At 36.2% G+C, this 23,358-nt stretch overlaps 1 protein-coding gene across 1 annotated transcript; it reads left to right on the forward strand.

Moving 5' to 3' along the window:
- The first annotated feature begins 17,796 nt into the window (after positions 1–17,796).
- On the forward strand, positions 17,797–18,370 carry LOC131856549 (uncharacterized). Its single transcript, XM_059208377.1, has 2 exons — positions 17,797–18,107; positions 18,191–18,370. The coding sequence occupies exons 1-2, from the start codon at positions 17,955–17,957 to the stop codon at positions 18,368–18,370; spliced, it is 333 nt and encodes a 110-aa protein (XP_059064360.1). The 5' UTR covers positions 17,797–17,954.
- The last annotated feature ends 4,988 nt before the right edge of the window (positions 18,371–23,358 follow it).

The following is a 23,358-nucleotide window of genomic DNA, read 5'->3' on the forward strand; positions in this document are numbered from 1 at the left end:
TTCTATTTCGCTCGAACACAGGCAAATCCGAAATTCCCACTTTTGCCAAATTCCTTCGTTGGCAAAAGTGGGAACCAACTTTGTAAATTCACCCTATCTCATGAACCTTTAGGACACAATATGATACCTTAGGACACCATATGATGTTGTTATAAGTCTTATGGTGTCCTAAGGGGTCATATGGTGTTCTATGAGCCTTTAGGACACCATATGGTGTCATTACAAGTCGTATGGTGTGTTAAGGGGTCATATGGTATCATATGACCCCTTAGGACACTATATGACCCCTTAGGTATTGTTAGGGGTCATATTGTGTCTGAACGGGTCATATGGTGTCGTTGGGGGTTGTATGGTGTGCTAAGGGGTCATATTGTGTCCTAAGGGGTCACAAGACATCGTATGACCCCTTAGACACCATATGATCCATTAGGTTTTGTTAGGGCTCATACTATGTCCTAAGAGGTCATATGGTGTCCCATGACCCTTTTGGACACCATATGACCCCTTAGGACATCATATGGTGTCGTTATGGGTCTTATGGTGTCCTAAGGGGTCATATGGTGTCCTAAAACCCCTTAGGACACCATATGACCCCTTAGGACATTATATGACCCCTTATGATACCATACAATACCTTGGGACACCATATGGTATCGCAAGGAGTCATATGGTGTCCTAAGGGGTCATATGGTGTCCTATGAACCCTTACGACAATATATGACCCATTAGGTGTCATCAAGGGTCTTATTGTATCCTAATGGGTCATATGGTGGCGTATGACCCTTTAGGACACCATATGCTTGGAGACAATATGGTGCTATGGGTCGTATGGTGTCCTATGACACCTTAGGACACCATATGACCCCTTAGGATACCATTTAGTGTTGTTATGTGTCGTATGGTGTCCTACGACCCCTTAAGTGTCATTAGGGTTATTTTATGTCCTAAGGGGTCGTATTGTGTCCTAAGGGGTCATACGGTGTCCTATGACCCTTTAGGACACTATATGATGTCGTTAGTGGTCATATTATGTCCTAAGGGGTCATATTATGTCTTATGACCCCTTAGGACACCACATGGTGTTGTTATGGGTCGTATGGTCTTCTAAGGGGTCATATGGTGTTCTATGACCCCTTAGGACACCAATTTTATGTTGTTATGGGTCATATGGTCTCCTAAGGGGTCATATGGTGTCCTATGACCCCTTAGGACACCATATGGTTTCATTATGTGTCATATGGTTTCCTAAGGGGTCATATGGTGTTCTATGACCCCTTAGGACACCATATGGTGTCATTAAGGGTGGTATGGTGTGCTAAGGGGTCATATGGTGTCCTAAGACCGTTTATAACACCATATGACCCCTTAGGTATCGTTAGGTGTCATCTTGTATCACTAGGGGTCATATGATGTCCTATGACCCCTTAGGACACAATATGACCCCTTAGGTGTTGTTAGGGGTCATATTGTGTCCTAACGGGTCATATAGTGTCCTACGACCCCTTAGGACACCATATGGTGTTGTTTGGTTTTCTATGGTGTGCTAAGGGGTCATATTCTATCCTAAAGATTCCTAGGACATCATATAAGCTCTCAGGACACCATATGACCCCTTAGATATCGTTAGGGGTCATATTGTGTCCTAAGGGGTCATATGGTGTCTCATGACACCATATGACCCCTTAGGACACCATATCATGTCATTATGGGTCTTCTTATGTTCTAAGGGGTTATATGATGTTCTAAGGGGTCATATAGTTTTATATCACCCCTTAGGATACCATATGACACCTTAGGACACCATATGGTGTCGTAAAGGGTCATATGGTGTTCTAAGGGGTTATATGGTGTTCTATGGGGTCAAATGGTTTTGTATGACCCCTTAGGACACTATATAACATTGTTAGGGGTCATATTGTGTCTTATGACCCCTTAGGACACCACATTGTGTCATTATATGTCGTATGGTATTCTAAGGGGTCATATGGTATTCTATGACCCTCTAGGACATCATATTAGGTTGTTATGGGTCGTATGGTCTCCTAAGGAGTCATATAGTGCCCTATGACCCCTTAGGACACCATATGGTGTCATTATGTGTCGTATGGTGTCCTAAGGGGTCATATGGTGTTATATGACCCCTTAGGACATCATATGGTGTCGTTAGGGGTCGTATGGAGTGCTAAGGGGTCATATGGTGTCCTATGACCCCTTAGCACATAATATGACCCCTTAGTACACCATAAAGTGTCCTTAGGGGTCATATGGTGTCGTATGACCCCTTAGGAAATAATATGACCCCTTAGGTGTTGTTAAGGGTCATATTATGTCCTAATGGGTTATATGGTGTCCTACAACCCCTTAGGACACACTATGGTGTCGTTAGGGGTTGTATGGTGTGCTAAAGGGTCATATTTTGTTCTAAAGGTTCCTAGGACATGATATAAGCCCTTAGGACACCATATGACCCCTTAGGTATCATTAAGGGTAATATTATGTCCTAAGGAGTCATATGGTGTCTAATGACACCTTATCACCCCTTAGGACACCATATCATGTGGTTATGGGTCTTCTTGTATTCTAAGGGGTCATATGGTGTTATATGACCCATTAGGATACCATATGACCCCTTAGGAAACCATATGGTGTCGTAAAGGGTGGTATGTTGTTGCAAGGGGTCGTATGGTGTCCTAAGGGGTCATATGGTGTCCTATGACCCCTTAGGACACTATATGACATTGTTAGGGGTCATATTATGTCCTAAGGGCTAATATTATGTCTTATGACACCTTAAGACACCACATGGTGTCATTATGGGTCGTATGGTGTTCTAAAAGGTCATATGGTGTTCTATTACCCTCTAAGACATCATATTATGTTGTTATGGGTTGTATAGTCCTCTAAGGGGTCATATGGTGTCCTATGACCCCTTAGGACACCATATAGTATCATTCTATATCAAATGGTGTCCTAAGGGGTCATATGGTGTTCAATGACCCCTTAGGACACCATATGACTCCTTAGGACACCATATGGTGTCATTAGGGGTCATATGGTGTGATAAGGGGTCAAATGGTGTGCTATGACCCCTTAAGACACCACATGGTGTCATTATGGGTTGTATGGTATTCTAAGGGGTCATATGGTGTTCTATGACCCTCTAAGACACCATATTATGTTGTTATGGGTTGTGTGGTCCTCTAAGGGGTCATATGGTGTCCTATGACCCCTTAGGGCACCATATAGTGTCATTATGCATCGTATGGTGTCCTAAGGGGTCATATGGTGTTCTATGACCCCGTAGGACACCATATGACTCCTTAGGACACCATACGACCCATAACGACAGTATGCAGTGTCTTAAGGGGTCATAGGACACCATTTGACCCCTTAGCACACCATATGGTGTGCTAAGGGGTCATATGGTGTTCTATGATCCCTTAGGACACCATATGACTCCTTAGGACACCATATGGTGTCATTAGGGGTCATATTGTGTGCTAAGGGATAAAATGGTGTCATATGACCCCTTAGAGCACCATATGACCCCTTAGTTATTGTTAGGTGTCATTTTGTGTCATTAGGGGTCATATGGTGTCCTATGACACCTTAGGACACAATATGACCCCTTAAGACACCATATAGTGTCCTTAGGGGTCATATGGTGTCCTATGACCCCTTACGACACAATATGACCCCTTAGGTGTTTTTAGGGGTCATATTGTGTCCTAATGGGTCATATGGTGTCCTATGACCCCTTAGGACACCAAACAGTGTTGTTAGGGGTTGTATGGTGTGCTAAGGGGTCATATTGTGTCCTAAAGATTCCTAGGACATCATATAACCCCTTAGGACACCACATGACCCCTTTGGTATTGTTAGGGCTCATATTGTGTCCTAAGGGGTCATATGGTGTCTCCTGACACCATATGACCCCTTAGGACACCATATCATGTTGTTATGGGTCTTCTTGTGTTATAAGGGGTCATATTGTGTTATATGACCCCTTAGGTGTTGTTAGGGGTCTTATTGTGTCCTAACGGGTTATATGGTGCCTGACGACCCCTTAAGACACCATATGGTGTCATTAGGGGTTGTATGGTATGCTAAGCGGTCATATTGTGTACTAAAGGTTCCTAGGACATCATATAACCCCTTATGACACCATATGACCCCTTAGGTATCGTTAGGGATCATATTGTTTCCTACGGGGTCATACGGTGTCTCATGACACCATATGACCCCTTAGGACACCATATCATGTCGTTATGGGTCATCTTGTGTTCTAAGGTGTTACATTATGTTATATGACCCCTCAGGATACCATATGACCCTTAGGACACTATATGGTGTCGTAAAGGGTGGTATGATGTCCTAAGGGGTCATATGGTGTCCTATGACCCATTGGGACACTATATGACGTCGTTAGGGGTCATATTATGTCCTAAGGGGTAATATTGTGTCTTATGACCCCTTCAGACACTAGATGGCATCGTTATGGGTTGCATGGTGTTCTAAGGGATCATATGGTGTTCTATGACCCTCTAGGACACCATATTATGTTGTTATGGGTCATATGGTCTCCTAAGGGGTCATAGGGTGTCCTATGACCCCTTAGGACACCATATAGTATCAGTATGCATCATATGGTGTCCTAAGGGGTCATATGGTGTTCTATAACCCCTTAGGACACCATATGGTGTCATTAGGGGTTGTATGGTGTGTTAAGGGGTCATATGGTGTCCTATGACCCCTTATAACACCATATGACTCCTTAGGTATTGCTAGGTGTCATTTTGTGTCGTTACAAGTCATATGGTCTCCTATGAACCCTTAGGACACAATATGACCCCTTAAGACACTATGTAGTGTCATTAGGGGTCATATGGTGTCCTATGACCCCTTAGGACAAACTATGACCCCTTAGGTGTTGTTAGGGGTCATATTGTGTCATAACGGGTCATATGGTGTCCTACAACCCCTTAGGACACCATATGCTATCATTAGGGGTTGTATTGTGTGCTAAGGGGTCATATTATGTCCTAAAGGTTCCGAGGACTTCATATAACCCCTTAGGACACCATATGACCCCCTAGGTATCGTTAGGGGTCATATTGTTTCCTAAGGGGTCATATGGTGTCTCCTAACACCATATGACCCCTAAGGACACCATATCATGTCGTTATGGGTCTTCTTGTGTTATAAGGGGTCATATGGTGTTATATGACCCCTTAGGACACCATATGGTGTCGTAAGGGATCGTATGGTGTTATAAGGGGTCATATGGCGTCCTATGACCCCTTAGGTTTCGTCATGGGTCATATTGTGTCCTAATTGGTCATATGACATTCTTTGACCCCTTAAGACACCATATGACCCCTTGGGACACTATATAGTGCTATGGGTTGTATAGTGTCCTAAGGGGTCATATGGTGTCTTATGACCCCTTAGGACACAATATGACCCTTTAGGATGCCACATTGTGTCATTAGGGGTTGTATGGTGTCCTAAGGGGTCATTTGGTGTCTTATGACCCCTTAGGACACCATATGGTGTCATTAGGGGTCTTATTGTGTCTTAAGGGGTCATATGGTGTTTTATGACCCCTTAGGCGACCATATTGTGTCCTAAGGGGTCATATGATGTTCTATGACCCCTTAGGAGACCATACATACTAATTTTCAAAGAAGGAGAGATATAAAGGTGAAGAGAGATGAAGAACTAAAGAGAGGGAAAAGAACTAAAGGACAAGGACATAAATAGAGATATAGATATTAAGGAGTATGAAGTGAGAGGGAGAAAAACTAGAGGACAAGGATGGATAGAAAGAGGTAGACATATCTAGATATTGAAAAGGAGAGAGGAAGATAGAGATAAAAGATGAAGATAAAGGGAGAGGGAGGTGAATAGATATAGAGAAAGAGAGAGGTAAAGACAAAGATAAATATATGAAGAGATGGAGAAAAATGGACAGAGAGGGGTAAAGAGAGAGATAAAAAAAGGAAGAGAAATATCGATAGATAGAGATATATAGATAGTGCAAGAGAGTGAGAAAGAGAGATAGAGATTATAGATAAGGATAGATAGAGAGGGAGAGAGAAAAAGAGGAAGATATAGAGATATATAAAGGCACTATAGAGAAGGATGTGGGGAGAGAGAAAAAGATATATAAAGATCAAGTAAATAAAGAGATAAAAGTAGAGAAAGGGAAAGATACTTCAAAAGGGCGATAGAGGAAGAGACAAAGAAGTGGATTAATCATGTATAGAGGAATATATATAAAGATAGAGGAACATATAAAAAGAGATATTGATAGGGAAAGAGATGGAGATGTGAAGATGGAGATAGAGATAGATATGGATATAACATGATAGAGAGAGTATGATAAATGGAGGGAGAGATGGAGTGAATAAGTGAGATTTAGAGATAATGAAATATAAATATACATGAAGATAGATCTATAGGGATATAGAGAGAGAGAGGACAAGATAGGGAGAGAAAGGAGGTGATAGAGACAAGTAATATATAAGTATAGGTAGGATAAGGTAAAGGAGGGAGATAAATAGAGAGAAGATAGATTATTAGAGAGAAATATAGAAATACAATGATGGAGTGGGAGAGGAAGAGATATGAATAGAAAGATGGAGATATATGCAGAGATGCATGTAACTTGGGAATTTATTTATCTACATGGAATGAGAAAATAAGTGACATAAGTAGAGAACAAAGAGATATATAAAATATATTATAGAAGTATAGATAGACAAGTGATAGATAAAGGAGGTGATAGGAAAAAAAATGAGACTTTGTATGCAAAATTTGTGAGTATTTAAAGTTTTAAAATTGAAGGACTAAATTTAAATGATTATAATTAATTTTTGGTCTATAACATCATCAAAATACCTCATCCATTTGATAGGTCTATGAATTACCTTTCCAATGCCTATAAAAAATCAAAATTTCGATAAGAAACGCAAAAGTTATGGCCATTTTAGTAAACTATATTTTTTATATTGATAAAATCGGATATCCGATTTGGTTTGGTATTACCAAACCAAATTCAAATTTCGCCCGACCCAAAGAAAAAGTCAAAGCGGATTTTGGCATGTTTTGAAAGGTTGAAAGTGCATTTTTTTTTCTATTGCAACTTTTTGGCCCCCCTTGATCTTGCACATACCCTTACATTTCCTTGAGAAATTGTTGAATGCGTTCGACTTGTTGAGTAGAGCAACACATATCATACTGTTCACCATAAAAAAATTCTTTAACAAAGTCCCCAAAATTGGCATATTTGACAAATGTGGTGCAAAAGATATCAATAGTTTCTAGAATTTCGATAACATCTTCGCCTTCAACAGCATGTATACGAGAGCTTGTGAGTATGAGCCTCTCGATAAATTCATTACATTGGTTCCTTACATCTCTTGCCAGTTTTTGGAGTTCTATTTCATTGATGTCATTGGAATTAACACTTTATAAAGTGGGACTTGTAATAGAGACCTCAGACTGAGAATCTAGAACATCAATTATTTCTATTCCTTGCAGGTTTTCCATGACCTAAAATGAAAAATCAAAGAATTATTGGTAGATGCAAACAACTATAGTTAAACTTATTGAACTATAAATCTAATTGTCAATTTAATTTTCTATCTATATTTTTTCATTAAGTTAATAACTCTATGTTTTTTGAGAAATTTGTTGATTTTATTTATTTATCTTTATAATAATTTTTATTATAAACTTACTTTAAGAAAAATCATGCAACTAATACCTAAATTGAAATGGTGAAGTCAGTAAATCATTATTCTTTGATGGCACTACATTTGAGAAAAAGTAAATAATGTAATCTAACTAAACGAAATAAAATTTAGTTTAGTTTTAAATTTATTTTGGAAAAGAAATAAAATATTAACAAAATGCATGAAATTCGGACAGGAACATATAGAAATAAAAAATCTATATGTTCTTGTACCAAAGTTTATCCATCTTGTTAATATTCAACTATAATCATAATTGTTAATTTGTTTTTCAATCTACATTTTTTATTTAAGTTAAAACTATGTTATATGTTTTTATAAATTTTGTCAAATTTATTTATCTTTTTAAAAAAATAATATGATATTATAATTACAATTTATCATTAGCAGTAAATTAAATATAGAACTAATTATAACACTAATTGAATTATTGAAAACCCTAATTGATTTGTGATAGTAATCCTCATCCTAACTATAAAAATTAAATATAGAACTAATTATAACACTAATTGAATTATTCAAAAACATCTAACTGGCGGCATTGCCTTCCAGATAAGGAATAAACATTCTACTTTTATAAATTCTTTACAAAATTGCAATAACATCTAACTGGCGGCATTGCCTTCCAGATAAGGAATAAACATTCTACTTTTATAAATTCATTCACAAAATTACAATAACATCTTTCTAACGACATTGCCTTTCAAATAAGGAATTTACATTCTACTTTTATAAGTTCTTTACAAAATTGCAATAACATCTAACTGGCGGCATTGCCTTCCAGATAAGGAATAAACATTCTACTTTTATAATTTTTTTTACAAAATTGCAATAACATCTAACTGGCGGCATTGCCTTTCAGATAAACTATATAATTTTTTTACTATAATGACATTTCAATGCTAGGAAATTTAATTTGTTATAGATAATTTGCAATTCTAGGTTACTGGTCATTTAATTTTTTACCAAACTAGATAGGAATTCCTCATTCCTCAATTGAGCATAGAGAATCACAGTACAAATACTCTGAAATCTAAAAATAATCTTTAACAGAATTTTAAAAAATAAATATTTCAATGAAGATTTTAGTTCCTATAATGCATTATCACTTGCTACTTACAATCATTCATATCAACATTGAAATATTAGTATTCTACAATATATTATTTTATTGTGTTAGGTTATGTCAACATTCCAATATATATGAAAGTTTTGACTAAAATAAATATCAATAAATATTATTAAGGTTCTAATACTGATTTTTTAAAGATTTACTATTTAATATTGGAAAAGTATTTAATAATTAATTAAAAATTAGAGATATAAAAGTATTTATCTAAAAGACAAATATGAGTAAAATACAATATTTTTTTATAATGCAAAAAATATTATAGTATATAATTTGATATTTATTTTTAACATGAAATTCATGATTGGTTATGTAAATTTTTAATTCTACCTAATTTGCATGCCATTCTAACGAAGGCCTATTTGAAGAGAACAATTTATCCACGCGAGCGATACAAAGGTATAGGGATATTTCCTGGAACCAAATGCTCGAAACTAGTCCTTGTCATCGTTTCAGTCACCTTAATTTATTCGTGGATCATATTGCATGGAATTTTTGTACCTACACACGTTCAACTATCTATCTCCAGGCTCCATTGGAGAACTCGGTAGAGGTTTTATTGTTGGGGTTTGTTGATGGTGAAGCACAACTGTGTCTACATTACCAGGCCCAGAGATATGTGCAAATATTACTGTTTTTCCAAAGTTCAACTAAAATTACACTACTTCTTAACTGAGAAAAGGGGAAATGTGAAGAATTTGTTGTATTATGTGGTAAAATTATTATAAAGTAGTGATAATTCCTTGTCTAAGGTGTGATGAGGATAAAGTTATTAGCAGTAATAGTTATACATGAGTGAATCCTATCAAGTGAACCCATACCTGCGTCACTACCTATCAAGTCAAGAATCAGGGTGTAATCCGCCATTGAATTGATGTCTGCACGGACTATCAAGTCAATAAGTTACTAAACTAAGTCAATGATCCAGAGCAACTATTTCTATTATGGGCGCACTCTTTAGTAAGTAGTCAATGAATAAGTAAGTTTTGCATTTCTCTAGCTCGGCATGAGGTTATTGATGTACTCGACCTTTATAAAGAAATAAAGTTCATCTCGCTCGCTTCATCGCATGAGGAGGTTATGCCCCGACATCAGGAGGCAAGCATGTCTAGCTATTTAGTATGCATGTTTAGCGAAGCTCTTCCTAGTCCCACCTAGAGCATCGACCCCCGCTCTATATCTCTGGTCTTAACCTGGACAAAGATCTCTGACGTGCACCATTAACAGGCGGCTAATCTATCTCTAACATATGGATAGCGTGCAGGCGTAGGGATGAATTCGTTGCATTTTGGACCTTCCTGACCCAAAGGAAAGGAAAGGCACAAGGAGAAAGAGTGAGCTAGAAATAGGAGGTGAAGGGCGTGGAACCTTATTAAACATTCAGCTCCAGAGGCGTAGGACTTTCAAAAACTTGATTCCTTCCTTTAAGTGGGCCATAAAGAAAATGTTTTGCTAGGCCATTCTAAAACTTGATTTCTTCCTTTAAGTGGGCACTATGGCTTAAGAAATTTCTAATTATATGACATATTTGATTTCCATGTGAACTCTGCAACTACGTCAGATTGTTCAATGTATTCTTCGATATTGTCCATTTTAATTGTACCCATTTCCACGACCAACCTGGTATAAAATTGTCTTATGGTACGGAATCTATGGTCGGATATTGTCCTTTTCCTATTTGCTTGATTAAACACGATACACAATTATCTTTTGTCTATTTCAAATGCATCCAAAAAATTGATTGAACTCCTAATTTTTCTCTGTTTTTCCAGGCAATCTCATTGCGTCCATGATTTCAGAACCAGTTATTATCTTTTTTGATTCTTAACATGGATCTGTTTGCCCTTGAACTTGATTTCATTTTTAAAGACAATATAGGAGAGAGGTGGCAATAGCTGGGCGGTGTCATATTGTTGATATATTATTTTCCATATGAATAGCAGGCGACAATAAATATAAATGCCCACTTAAAGGAATAGCAGGCGACAATAAATATAAATCCCTAATCACTTTAGAAAAAGATACACGAGGAATATGACAGCTAGTTACTGGAACTAAAGATCAAAAAAGAAAAGTTACTGGAAGACAAAAATGATCAAAAATAAATACTATATGTTGCAGGACTTACCTATGAAACCCAGAAAACCCAGAACTGTATGATCAAATGTGATAGAACCTGCTACAAAGGGAAATCCCTTTCGGTGGTTTTCAGGGGGCTGTCGCTGCAAACCAGAAATTCTTCTCACCAGCTCAGGATCTCTTCACGAACCAGCTCAGGATCTCTTCACAAACCAAAGAGGAATCGCCTATAAAGTCATGCGTTTGAAACTGTTATGTTTTTAAAAACGTTATGCTTTTAAAAATAGTTATATGCTTTTAAAAACGTTATGCTTTTAAAAATGTTATACAAATAAAATAAACGCATGTCTTCACATAATGACTCTTGAACTTCAAGCATAATTATTTGTGCGGAAATGGTGAGGGTAGAATAAGCAGTGAAGAGTTTTAAAGAGCAATGGTATGCAAACATCAATGTCTCTTGAACTTCAATGTGTTAATTTCGTGTTTGTAACTGATAGGAATATGGATCATTTCTGTTTTCTTACACCGACAAGTTTGATGACCCCCTATATGATGCCATTGTAGGTTATGCCTCTCGGCGTAAAAAATTGCATGTCCTTTATAAAGATAAAAATAGTAAAATCGATTAAAAAAGCAAGAGGGAGTTAAATTTGTATATATTTATGTACATTTTTATAAATTTATATATCAAAAGTTGATCTACATTTCGGAGGAAATATTTGCTGCTCTGCGTTTTCGACGTTTCTCTGCATCAACCATTATTTGTTCTATGCGTTACGTGGCGACAAGGTGGCAGGCGATGGTGGGAAGACGACGGCGGTTTCCGGCGATGTCAGGCCAGGTGTGTTTACTCCAACTTCGCCTTTAATTAGAATGGCATTAAATAACTGTCCTCCCCTCGATGGCTCACCCGCTCCCGTACCCATTTCACCATTGGGCAACCATGAATGCCCATCGGATGGCATTAATGGCTCTCTGCCCAGCCCTCCAAAACCTGATAATACCTCCATTAACAGACCAAAAACATTCGCAGAGGCAGTGTCGAAGGCTGGAGTGGTGGTTGACGCTAGTGCTAAGTTTATATCCTCGACACCTGATGGAGTGCCCAACTCCGGTAAGGGCCCTGGGGTTTCTAATAACCCATTCTCTGTTATGCCTAATCCAGAAATGTTAGTTGAAATATTGAACGAAAAGAATAGGCTTAGAAATTGTGCAGTTTTCTTCTCTACTGTGGAGTTAGATAAATGTCCTCCTCACAAATTCCTCGATGACTGGCTTCACAATTACTGGAGTTTGAAACTAGGTTTTCACATATCGTTTTGCAGACAAATTCAGCGAGGTCTGTATGTTATCTTTTTTGTTTCACAGGAATCACAGGTCGAAGTTCTAAAAAAACAATATTGGAATGTTGGTTCCACCTCCTTCCGCGCTCTGGCGTGGTCACCCGAAGCCATTCATGAAGAAATCATCGCCCTCTCCGCCCCTAGGTGGGTCTTGGTTAAACATATCCCCCCCTTCCTATGGAGATTTATTCCGCAGCTCTTGGAACCCCTGGGTAGAGTCATCCGAATGGATGATACTGTGAGGTTGGTTCCCCATCTTGATGCCCGCATCCTCATAGCTATTAAACCGGGAATTGATATACCAGAAGCCCTAAATGTGAATATAGCTGACGAAAGGATAACATGCCCTATTGAAATACTTGGTGGGTTGAATGCCTGCTTTCTATGCCGAAGAGAAGGTCACAGATGTAAAGACTGTCCAATTATTAAAAAGAAATCGGTTACTACCTCTGATAAAACCACTAGTGATAACACCCCACAAGCTCCTTCTGTCCATACTACTTCTGATACTCAAACACCTCGGCCAGACACCCAAAATGCTCAAAATAACCTCCATTTCACACCCCTTTTCGCAGCCTCTGCCCCTCCACAGATCCCCAATTGTTCTGATACTCTGTCATTGTATAACACTGAAACAGCTGCGGGTAACTCGGATGGATTCCTAACCATTACCAAGAAAAGGAGAAGAAAAGTTAACAAAAACAAAGATGTTTCATCCCCGCAAGCTCCCCCCTGTTTAAACAACCCCGTCTCTGTTTTCCCTCAAAAGTGCGATCCTACTGATAAAACTTGCACTAATTCTAAGACATCTGACTCACGTAAAGCTCTTAAAGAAATAGAAGATGATTGTACTATTGAAGTTATACCTGCATGTAATCCCACTATGGTCTCTTGTAGCACCAAGCAGGCCATGGATGAAGACAAGCAGATACTGTTTGAGTCGGATTATGAGTATGATGGTATGGATGATCTTCCCATCTCGAAAAGAAGGGGAAGACCTATGGGGTCAAAAAATAAAAACTCTGGTAATAAAAAGAAAGAGGATTCCTCCCCAAATAATGTGACTCCCATCCAGGGAGCGGCTATACAGGACCTTCCCCTGAACATTGTTTCTCAATGAATTGCGTTTCATGGAATATAAGGGGCCTAGAGTCCCCGGATAGGAAATTTGTTATAAAAAAATACATTGACTCCCAAATTAGCCTGGACTTCTTGATGCTCCAAGAGATCAAAGCAGTGGATTTCACCCTTTATAATAATCTGGCCTATATTTGGAAGGATGCTATTAAATTTCACACTCTTCACACTAGAGGAAAAGGAGGGGTTGCTCTTCTTGTTCATCCTAAATGGAGTTCTTGCATTATTGATCATGGAGTATCACCATGCAATCGTGCTGTCTGGGTTACTATTAAGTATAATAATAACAGTTTTGGTATATGCTCTGTTTATGCTTCAAATGACTGGAAAGAAAGGATAACCCTTTGGGACTGGATTGATAACCTTCCTGACTTACCTTGGATTGTGGGGGGGGATTTTAATATGATCGAATCACAGGCTGATAAGGAAGGAGGACTCCCTTTTACCTGGAAGGATGGAGAAAAACTTCATTGGGATAGAATGAAAATTAACAAACTTCTATATGATCCCCTTGCTGGAAATAAGGACCTCTCTCCTGGAATTTGGCACACATGGTGCAATTTCCAGCAAGGGGCTAACAGAATCTATTCGAGGTTAGATAGGTTTTATGCCAACAAGAATCTTTTCTCTGTCCTCCTAGATAAATGGGGTAACACTGTTCTTGCCACATCTACCATTCTTTCTGATCACCACCCCATAAAAACCAGATTTATTTTTAACAACTCCCTGATTCACTGTAGGGCTTCTGATTCTAAATTCATATTAAATACTAGTCTATTGGAAGATGAGGATGTCTTAGCTGCTGTTCATATCATTAGTCTGATTAATAAAAGTCATTTTCCTCACCTTAATAATATTGAAAAATGGGACCTAAATGTTACTACTTGGCAAAATTTCCTTAAAACCATTGGCCAGAAAAGAGCCAAAGACTATAGACGCATTGAGAAGACCCTCTCTGCTAATCTTTAGGTTGCTAAATCTCACATTCAAGCCAACCCCTCTGACTATAATCTTACTGCCCAAGTCATTTATGCTAAGAATGCTCTTAGCTGACATCTTCAGGCCAAAGCCCGTGGTGCAAAAATTAGATCTCGAGCTAATTGGCTGCAGTTCGGTGACAGGGGTTCCAAATTCTTCTTCAATCTTTTGAAGCATAAACAGACTAATGAATCTATTGATAGAATTGTCATTGATAATCAGGACATCACCAACCTTGATTTGATAAAGGAAGCCTTTGCGAAATACTACCAGAATCTCTTTACTTCTGAGGATTCTGTGGAAGCTAATAACATTAGAAACCAATGTCTCTCCATTATTCCTAAAAAGATCACTGATCATGATGCTGTTATCCTTTCTACCGAGATCACCTTGGGAGAAATCGAGAAGGCAATCCTCTCCCTCCAAAAAGACAAGGCCCCCGGGCCCGATGGCTTGCCTGCTGAATTCTATAAAACCAACATTGGATGGATCTGTCATGAACTTCTTAAAGTTTATTCTGATGCATTAGAAAGAGGTTCCTTAGGAAGAAACATCAATAGGGGTATCATCAAACTTATCCTCAAAGAGGGAGATAAAGCTCTTATTAAAAATTGGAGATCGATTACTCTTCTTAATGTGTCCTATAAAATCTTAGCCAAAATCCTTGCTCTTAGGCTTCAGGATATTCTCCCTAAGATTATTAGTTCAACGCAGACTGGATTCATTAAGGGAAGATACATTTTAGAAAATGTTATAACTAGTTGGGAGGCTATGAATTGGGCAAAGCTCTCCCAGCAAAATTGTGCCATGTTACTGTTAGACTTCGAGAAGGCCTACGATCGTGTAGAATGGAATTTCATCTCCATGACTCTCGAAGCTTTTGGTTTTCCCACCAGATTTTGTAATCTTGTTAAAATGATGATGAATGATGTCTTTGCCCAGATTGATATCAACGGATCCTTGTTTGATACTTTCCCGCTTGGGAGATCCATCAGACAGGGCTGCCCTTTAGCCCCTGCCCTCTTCGTGATCTCCTCCGAAGCTTTCCACTATATTCTCAGAGATCACTCTATGTCCCCTGCTGTTAGAGGTATCTAGCTCTCTAATAATGAGGAGCTCATCACCAGTCAGTTTGCTGATGACACCACTATTTTCTTTGAGGCCCGTGACAGTAATTTTGAAGCTCTCCAATGCAAACTTAAAACTTTCTGCAGTATATCCGGAGCAAAGATCTCCTACTCGAAATCTGTTTGCCTTGGGTGGGATGAGACCCCTCCTGACTGGAGCAATAGGTTCCATTATCAATGGGGAGGTCCCTATTTGGTTGTTCGGTATCTTGGTATTCCTTTTTCTGTTGACCCCTCTCTTAAGGCCATGTGGAATTGGATCAAGGACAAAATTAACATCAAACTCAATAAATGGCATAACCGGTTCCTTTCTCTTGCTGGCAGAGTACAGGTTTGCCAAAAGATTCTCTCATCTTATAACATATATTACTCTTCGGCCTAGATGTTTAACAACTACCAGATCTTAGAGATCCAAAAGGCTATTAGGAACTTCTTATGGTCCGATGGCAGAGGATCGAAAAAACTTCATGCTGTTAAGTGGCAATGGTGCCATACGGACAGCTTACTTGGGGGGTTGGGCTTGAAAGATCTTAGAACTCAGGGGGTTGCTCTTGCCACCAAGTGGATCTTCCACTCTATGGAGGGTGATTCCCCATTGAAAATCCTCATTAGAAACAACATTGAATTGGGTTTCCCTAAACATGCTAAAACTTGGAAAGGCCTGCCCCTCTCTGATCTTATCATGGGGAACTTTCCCATTAAGGTCCATGGCTCTGCTGTCTTTTGCTCCATTTGGAAAGCTTGGGAACAAGTTAGAAAGTTTGTGTACAACAAGGACTTCCATGATAGTCAAACTCTGTATGGTGAAAGATCTATATGGTGGAATTTGCAACTCTCTGGTAAGCCCTTAGCCCTCTCACAAGGTTGCTCTGCTAAAATTTGGAATAAAAAAGGGATTTCCCAATTGGTTGACTTATTTGAGCATAATCAACTTATACCCTGGAATGATCTTAAAATTAAATTCAACATTCTTGACTCGCAAAAAAAAACCTACAATATGATTGTCAAAGCCACCAAAGATCTCCCTGTGACTTGCGATGTGGATTCCAATAGAGTCCTTCAGTGCAAGTGGCCTGGTGGTAGCATCTTTAGCAAACTTAAGGCAAAAAACATATATAATGTTATTAATCACAACGAATCCATTATTGATCATATTAATGCTCTCTGGTATACCTCCCTTGATAGCTACTCCTGGAAGAAACTCCTCAATCACCTTTGGAAAGGACCCATTGAACCAAAAATCAAATATTTTAGATGCCTGCTGTTGCTGAATAGACTCCCTGTCAGAAACTTGGAAGCTAAAACTGATTACTGCAACATCTATAAGATGCCTGAAACCAGTAGGCATATTTTTTTCGATTGTACTTTTGCAAGAAGGATCTGGCAAATGTTTGATATATCTTATCCACTTGATTACACTATTATGAATATTGTAACTGGCCATATTTATGGGATTAAAAAGGATACTAATCTTTTTTGGTATATTTTATCTTCTAACATCCTTTGGCAGCTCTGGAAGTGCAGGAACGAGGAAAGGTATCAGGACAACCCCCGGTCCCTTACTGAGTTTTTCTGTAAACTCACATATTTTAAAATCCTTTTGCAGGTCCGTATCATGATGCTGATTGATAAGGACAAGCTTAGGATATTCCTGAAGACCGGTCACGCCACTTTTTTAGTATATGAGATGCAGCATGGTTACGAGTGGAGGAGGAACATGGAGGACATTAAAGCTTTTGAGAAGACCCTAAACAAAATGAACCAAGAAGTCAGAAAGAACAAGAATACCAAAAAAGAGGTGATGGCTATGCTGAGACAGATACAGGAAAGGAAGAAGGTTGTCTGGATTGAAGGGGAAAAGGGGTGGACAACTTGGGTTGATGCCATTGATGGCATCCTACTATAAGCTGTATTAATTTTGTTGCTGGCCCCTTTTTTGTCATGTATATTCTGGTTACTATCTCTTGATTTCTTGCCGGGAGGCCATGCCTCATACTCTCTTTTTGCTGCCTCTATGAGGCCCGGACTCGTTCTTGTATAATTGTAACTTTTTGAAATCCTTATTATTAATACAAAAATTTATATATCAATTATTTTTATTAAACTTTTAAAATTATTTCACATATATCAAACAAAATAATCATAAAAAAATATAACTAGCTGATATATCTTTAGCTTTATATAGATATATAAACTAGTTAAAATCGATAGTAGGAAATCCTAAAAATAGGGTACCGAAAACGCAGTCTCTATCCAATAAATTCCCTCCCACGCGCTTTCGTCGATTGTAACTTTTGACGTGCTTCCCTCGAATTTGCGCCGAGCATGCTAGTGTGTTTTCAAGGGTTTTGCAGGGCAGATTCATCTTGGCAATCTCCTGCAACTTCTTCATTGCCTCAGCATGTCTTCCGCAGCTTCTCCATCCGCGTCCCCTCTCACGCCTACGGAAATCATTGATGAAATTCTAATGAGAAAAGCATATTATCCAGAGTTCGATCTTGGCCGATTAATCACTCAAATAGACGCTCTTCTTGCGCTTTACGCCACTCAGCCGGTAAAAACCGTACCCTTTGTTGATTTCATTTGAGTTTTTCATATTTCCTTACTAATTAACACTCTTCGTATATTTATTTTCAGAGGGACAAAAGTCCCATCGGCGAGAAGTTAGGTGAGCTCCCTTCGGCATCAGAGACTCTCACTTTTGAAGACCAGCTGTCAACAATTGTGGAACTAATTTCCAATGAGGTACATGCAGCTTCTTCCCTATTTGTTTTCAATAATTTTCGTTTTGTTGTCATTGTCAATAATTTGGATTGAAACCTATAAAGGAGAATTTTTAGTATAATTTATTTATATTAATTTAAATACATCAGAATACCTGTCGCAGTACTGGTAATGATTGTGCCCTGCAAATGCCTCTGGGTCCATGAGATCTTTAGTTTGTTCTCTGGCAGCTCCATTGCTGTTAATCTGTTGCAATTTGTTTTGTTTTAGGTGAAATAAATAATTTTAAAAACAGCTAAAGGACATGGTCACTCATGGATATAATTCTCTGTTACCAGAAACAAGAAACTAACCCCAACGTGACAGAAACGGAATTTTTATAGGTTGCGTATAAGAAATGGATTGTATATATTATATATGATTAATAATTTAACTATTAAACAAATTTACTAGTATAATTTTATCAAATATTTGAAATCATCCATTTTTAAAATTACTTTGGAATTTTTTTTTATTAATTTCACTACTTTGCCCAACAATTTGTGGAGTTAATGAACTCCTACCCAACTTTTCAGAGTAAACAAATAAATGGTAGTCATGCAAATCAGTGGGAGTTAATTCTGCAATGAAGAGTGCACTCAAAGTTTGAAAATAAACGAACTTCATCTACGTACGAGTTGCTTTATGTATGGATTACATGCCCAAAAAATAGCAACCATCAATGTTAATTGCAATTTATTAACTAGTATACCTATATTTTAAAAAATCTATGTAAAATTCATGGAGAGATATCAAATTTCAAAATATTTAACATTCATAAATATGAATAAATCACCCTACTTTCTATATGACAAATGAGAGCTATGCAAGAAAATACTTGCAACAATCAAAATATTCACTATAAATATGTCCTTAATTATGCAAGAAGATGTAAATAACTCCCACAATAATTACAAAAAAAAAAGATTAATTTACAAAAAAAAAAATCATAAAGAAATGTGATATGAAATTTATAAATTTAATATATAATAAAATATTAAATTATAAAAAAAAATTTGTAAACCCTAAAAATAAAAAAGCTAAAAAGATACTACAATATAAAAAAACCAAGACTTGTTGCTTGAAACCAAGCTTGTTCAATAGAAAAAAATATATATATTTAACATCCATGCTCAACTATAACTTTCAACTTTAAACCATTTCAAATTCAAAAAAGAATTGTTAAGTAGCAAAATACAAAATCCCTACTCAACTATAGATAATAGTGATATATAGATAAAAAAAGTCTCAAACTTACCATACTGCATAAAATACATTGCATACTTGCAAATACTAATATATCTACCATAAAACAATGGTTGTTTCCACCATTATTTTGGCAATAAATTCAATTAAAAGACCACCACTCATAATCTCATATGCAAAGTATCTTCCATAAAACAACGACTATTGCCACCAAAGGCAAAGCATATAAATAATGCTTTTGTGTCTCATATTCTCTAGATGACATTTACTTTTTCCAAGAAAATGACATTACAATTTGATAATATTTTAAATGTTCAGGTTAAATTGTTTTTTTATAGCACAAATAGCTCTTATTTGTAGTCTAGTATGTCCTTATACTAAAATGGATGCAAAATTTCACAACACTAAATTACGTTCATCCTATTTAATAAAGCATTTATTTAAATGAAAAAAATTAGATGCAATTTATAATTTTTGTTTTCAATTTTGTGCAATAGAGTATTTCATCTTGGTCTCTCTATTTAATGAATTAAAACTTTTGGAGTTGCACCAAATCAAACTAAGGTTTGAGATTTGCATATATATTAAGCTAACTTGCTAAGCACTTCACTGTCCTGTTATTAAGAGAAATTTTAGCATTTCAAATTTCAAGGACAAAAATACATGCAAAATTTGCAATAAAAATTATAATAAGTCACATTAAATTTTGAAATTTGCATAAGCAAATAATACAATTTCATGCTATTTAATGGAAATTATGAAATATTTATACAAAATTTTGATTTTGAAGTAATATGTTGGTATCTTGCAAGAAAACAATTACCTTTGCCGCTCAAATGCACTCTAAATAGCAATTTTATTTTACTTTACAACTATTTGTTCTAAATAAGTAAAATGGCATGCATTCAAAATTATTTCTATCCCAATTCTTGGTAGTTACACTTTAACACTCACCAATTAATACTTGATCATTACAATTTATGTATTTTGGATATTTTGCTAGAGAAAATCTATTAATTTTTTTTATTTTAAATTAAATTAAGTGGATTTTCATGGACTTTGGATGCAACTTCCATACAATCTTATATTTGACCCTTTCATTTAAAAAAATTAAAAATATATTGTCTTTCAATAAATCCTAATACAAATGCAAATTAAATTAAATTATACCATTTTATTAAATTTTTTAATCATTTTGATTATCTTTGTTTTACATTTTATTTCTAAAATTCTATGTATTTATTTAATTTTAATCTATTTTAAAATATTCTATCTAGATTCTCTCATTTTTTATTTTCCTAATATCTTATTGTCAAATCTAAAACAATATTTCATAATTCTTAAATTCTCTCATATTTCTTAGACATGAACATACTATATTGAAAAAACAATTCTTCCATTTTCACATAAAGGCATGAGATATTTATAATTTAGTATCTTTTCCTAAGCTTCTATGGTTTTCTTCCTCATACATAATCAACTCTATAATAATTTTTCCTCTTAAACATCCTCCAACCATTCATTCTATTTTTAACATCATTTTGTTTTTTCCTATGTGAAAGGAAATAATCTTTACTTTTTGTGTTTTCATTCGTCTAGGGAAATTTGAGCACTATTATCTTTTATCTTTGGCATTAAAGAAATAAATGAACTGAATAAAATTATGCATTAAACTTCTTCTCATGGTTTACTGTGATTGTATTGCATTGTTATTTCAAAGTTTGTACAAATTGGTCAAAAAAAGAAAAATATTCTATTTAGATTGTATTAAAATGCAGTTGGGAATAGACTAAAAAACAAATTACACAGAAAATCTCTTTCAATACTTTCACAGTGAAACTTGCATCACACTAAAGAACATTACATAAAAGAATAAAATAATAAAACTGAATGAAACTTAGACTAATTTGTTTGTATAACTTTTCAGATGAAAAAAAATATATACACAAACTTTAAAGAAATAATAAAAAAATAATTCACTATATAAATATAAACTCTCAAATTTAGTAACTTAAATATGAAACAGTCTCCTCATGTACCAGCGAAACTGGACGTTATTCCAGCTATGTCTGCTACCATCCTTCAAAAGTTACATACAAAGACATAAATTGATATTGGACATTTTTATATTAAATTAATTACCACTTTTAAATTTAATGTATGGAAATATATATAGTAATAAATAAGAGAATCATTTGCTGGACTGTAATTATACCTGTCACATTAATTATACTTCTAACAATTTGATGACAATATCAAAGAAGATACTCATGCCAAAATGGTTTGCATGGAAGGATATAACACATGCTGCCTTATTCATTTAATATGCTAGTGTTGCTAGAAGATGCAGGAAATATGTAATATCAACTTTTGGTACATATTATCCCTCTAACATATAGGCTAATTATCATTTAAAGGTGAAGAAAATAACACGTGACTCTGTTGCACGTGGTCCCATAGTAAGGTATTGAAGCTTTCTCTTCAACCTATTCTCTCCTCACAACCACAGGAATAGAGAATGTATACACTGGAAATTATTAGCAGGATTTTACTCATCTCAGTCGCTTTTATAAAAATATACAAATTATTATTCATAAAATTACCTCATCATCCCTTTCTCAATATCTAGCGTAGATCATATATCTAGCGTAGATCAACATAGGAGCAATTACCAATTTACAATCAATATAATTATATGATCAATACCCATCGACTAAGGGCTATCGGTTTATGGATAGAGTCATCTAATGCATGGGCCGTATAAACAAAATAATAATAATAATAAAATGAAATGTTACTAAATTCATCCCCATCCACTCTCCATGGCGATATTCTGGTTAGGAGAGGCATCATACAGGAAGACTAAATTAATAAGAATAGTATGGAAATCACGAGTTGTCTACTTAATCTTTGTGAAATACGTATCCTGGCATGGCTACACAGTCGAGAGAAAATAATGTATTATGAGTACCTAAGTTCACTGATTCATCCATGTGCTGAGCATGGAAAGGATTTAGCTCCTTTCCTTGACAACCTCTTTTTAAATTTCACCTGCAAAGAAATACATTTCCCAAAAGATAAAAAAAATTATTATTGCAAAGACGATATAGAAAATAAAGAGATTAACATTCATCTCTGCAACTCTCACCCAGCACTCAAGCCCAGTCCAGACTCTCGTATGTCCTTACAAACCCTCAACTTCTCACGATAAAACTGATATCTGCTGCAAATCTGAATCGCCCAACAACAACCTTCTCTTCAATATATTTTAAAAAAACCCGAAGTGGTGTATTTATGGCCCTCAATCTCCTTCTGTTACTTCAAAGACCACTCTGACAGATTCCAGCCATGCATCGTTGCATTTTCTATTCTGGGAGACTGACGATGAATTTTTTATTGTTTTTAAGTTCATGGGGACAACGACTTTTCTTCACTACCTGCCAACTCAGCTCATCCAAACAGGCGTCAAATTTTTTTTAAAGACATTTTATGTTTACGGACAACTTCGATCCCATTGTAGATCGCCTCTCAGCAAAATTAATTTATTAAATAATAATTTTTTTATATATTTTTCTTTTAATTTATACAATTATTTAAAAAAAAAAACAAAGTAATATAATAAATTTCTATGTCCGTGAATGATTACAAATATCTTCATCTTTTTGAGATTATCACTAGTATACCTATATTTTAAAAAATCTATGTAAAATTCACCGAGAGATATCAAATTTCAAAATATTTAACATTCATAAATATGAATAAATCACCCTACTTTCTATATGACAAATGAGAGCTATGCAAGAAAATACTTGCAACAATCAAAATATTCACTATAA

This window comes from Cryptomeria japonica, chromosome 7 (genome assembly GCF_030272615.1).
Source record: "Cryptomeria japonica chromosome 7, Sugi_1.0, whole genome shotgun sequence".
Taxonomy (NCBI): domain Eukaryota; kingdom Viridiplantae; phylum Streptophyta; class Pinopsida; order Cupressales; family Cupressaceae; genus Cryptomeria; species Cryptomeria japonica.

Bases quoted from the DNA above. Each gene is read 5' to 3' on its own strand.
- LOC131856549 (XM_059208377.1), top strand. From the start codon at position 17,955: ATGTCTTCCGCAGCTTCTCCATCCGCGTCCCCTCTCACGCCTACGGAA. The intron at 18,108-18,190 runs GTAAAAACCGTA...ATTTATTTTCAG, and splicing joins CGCTTTACGCCACTCAGCCG to AGGGACAAAAGTCCCATCGG.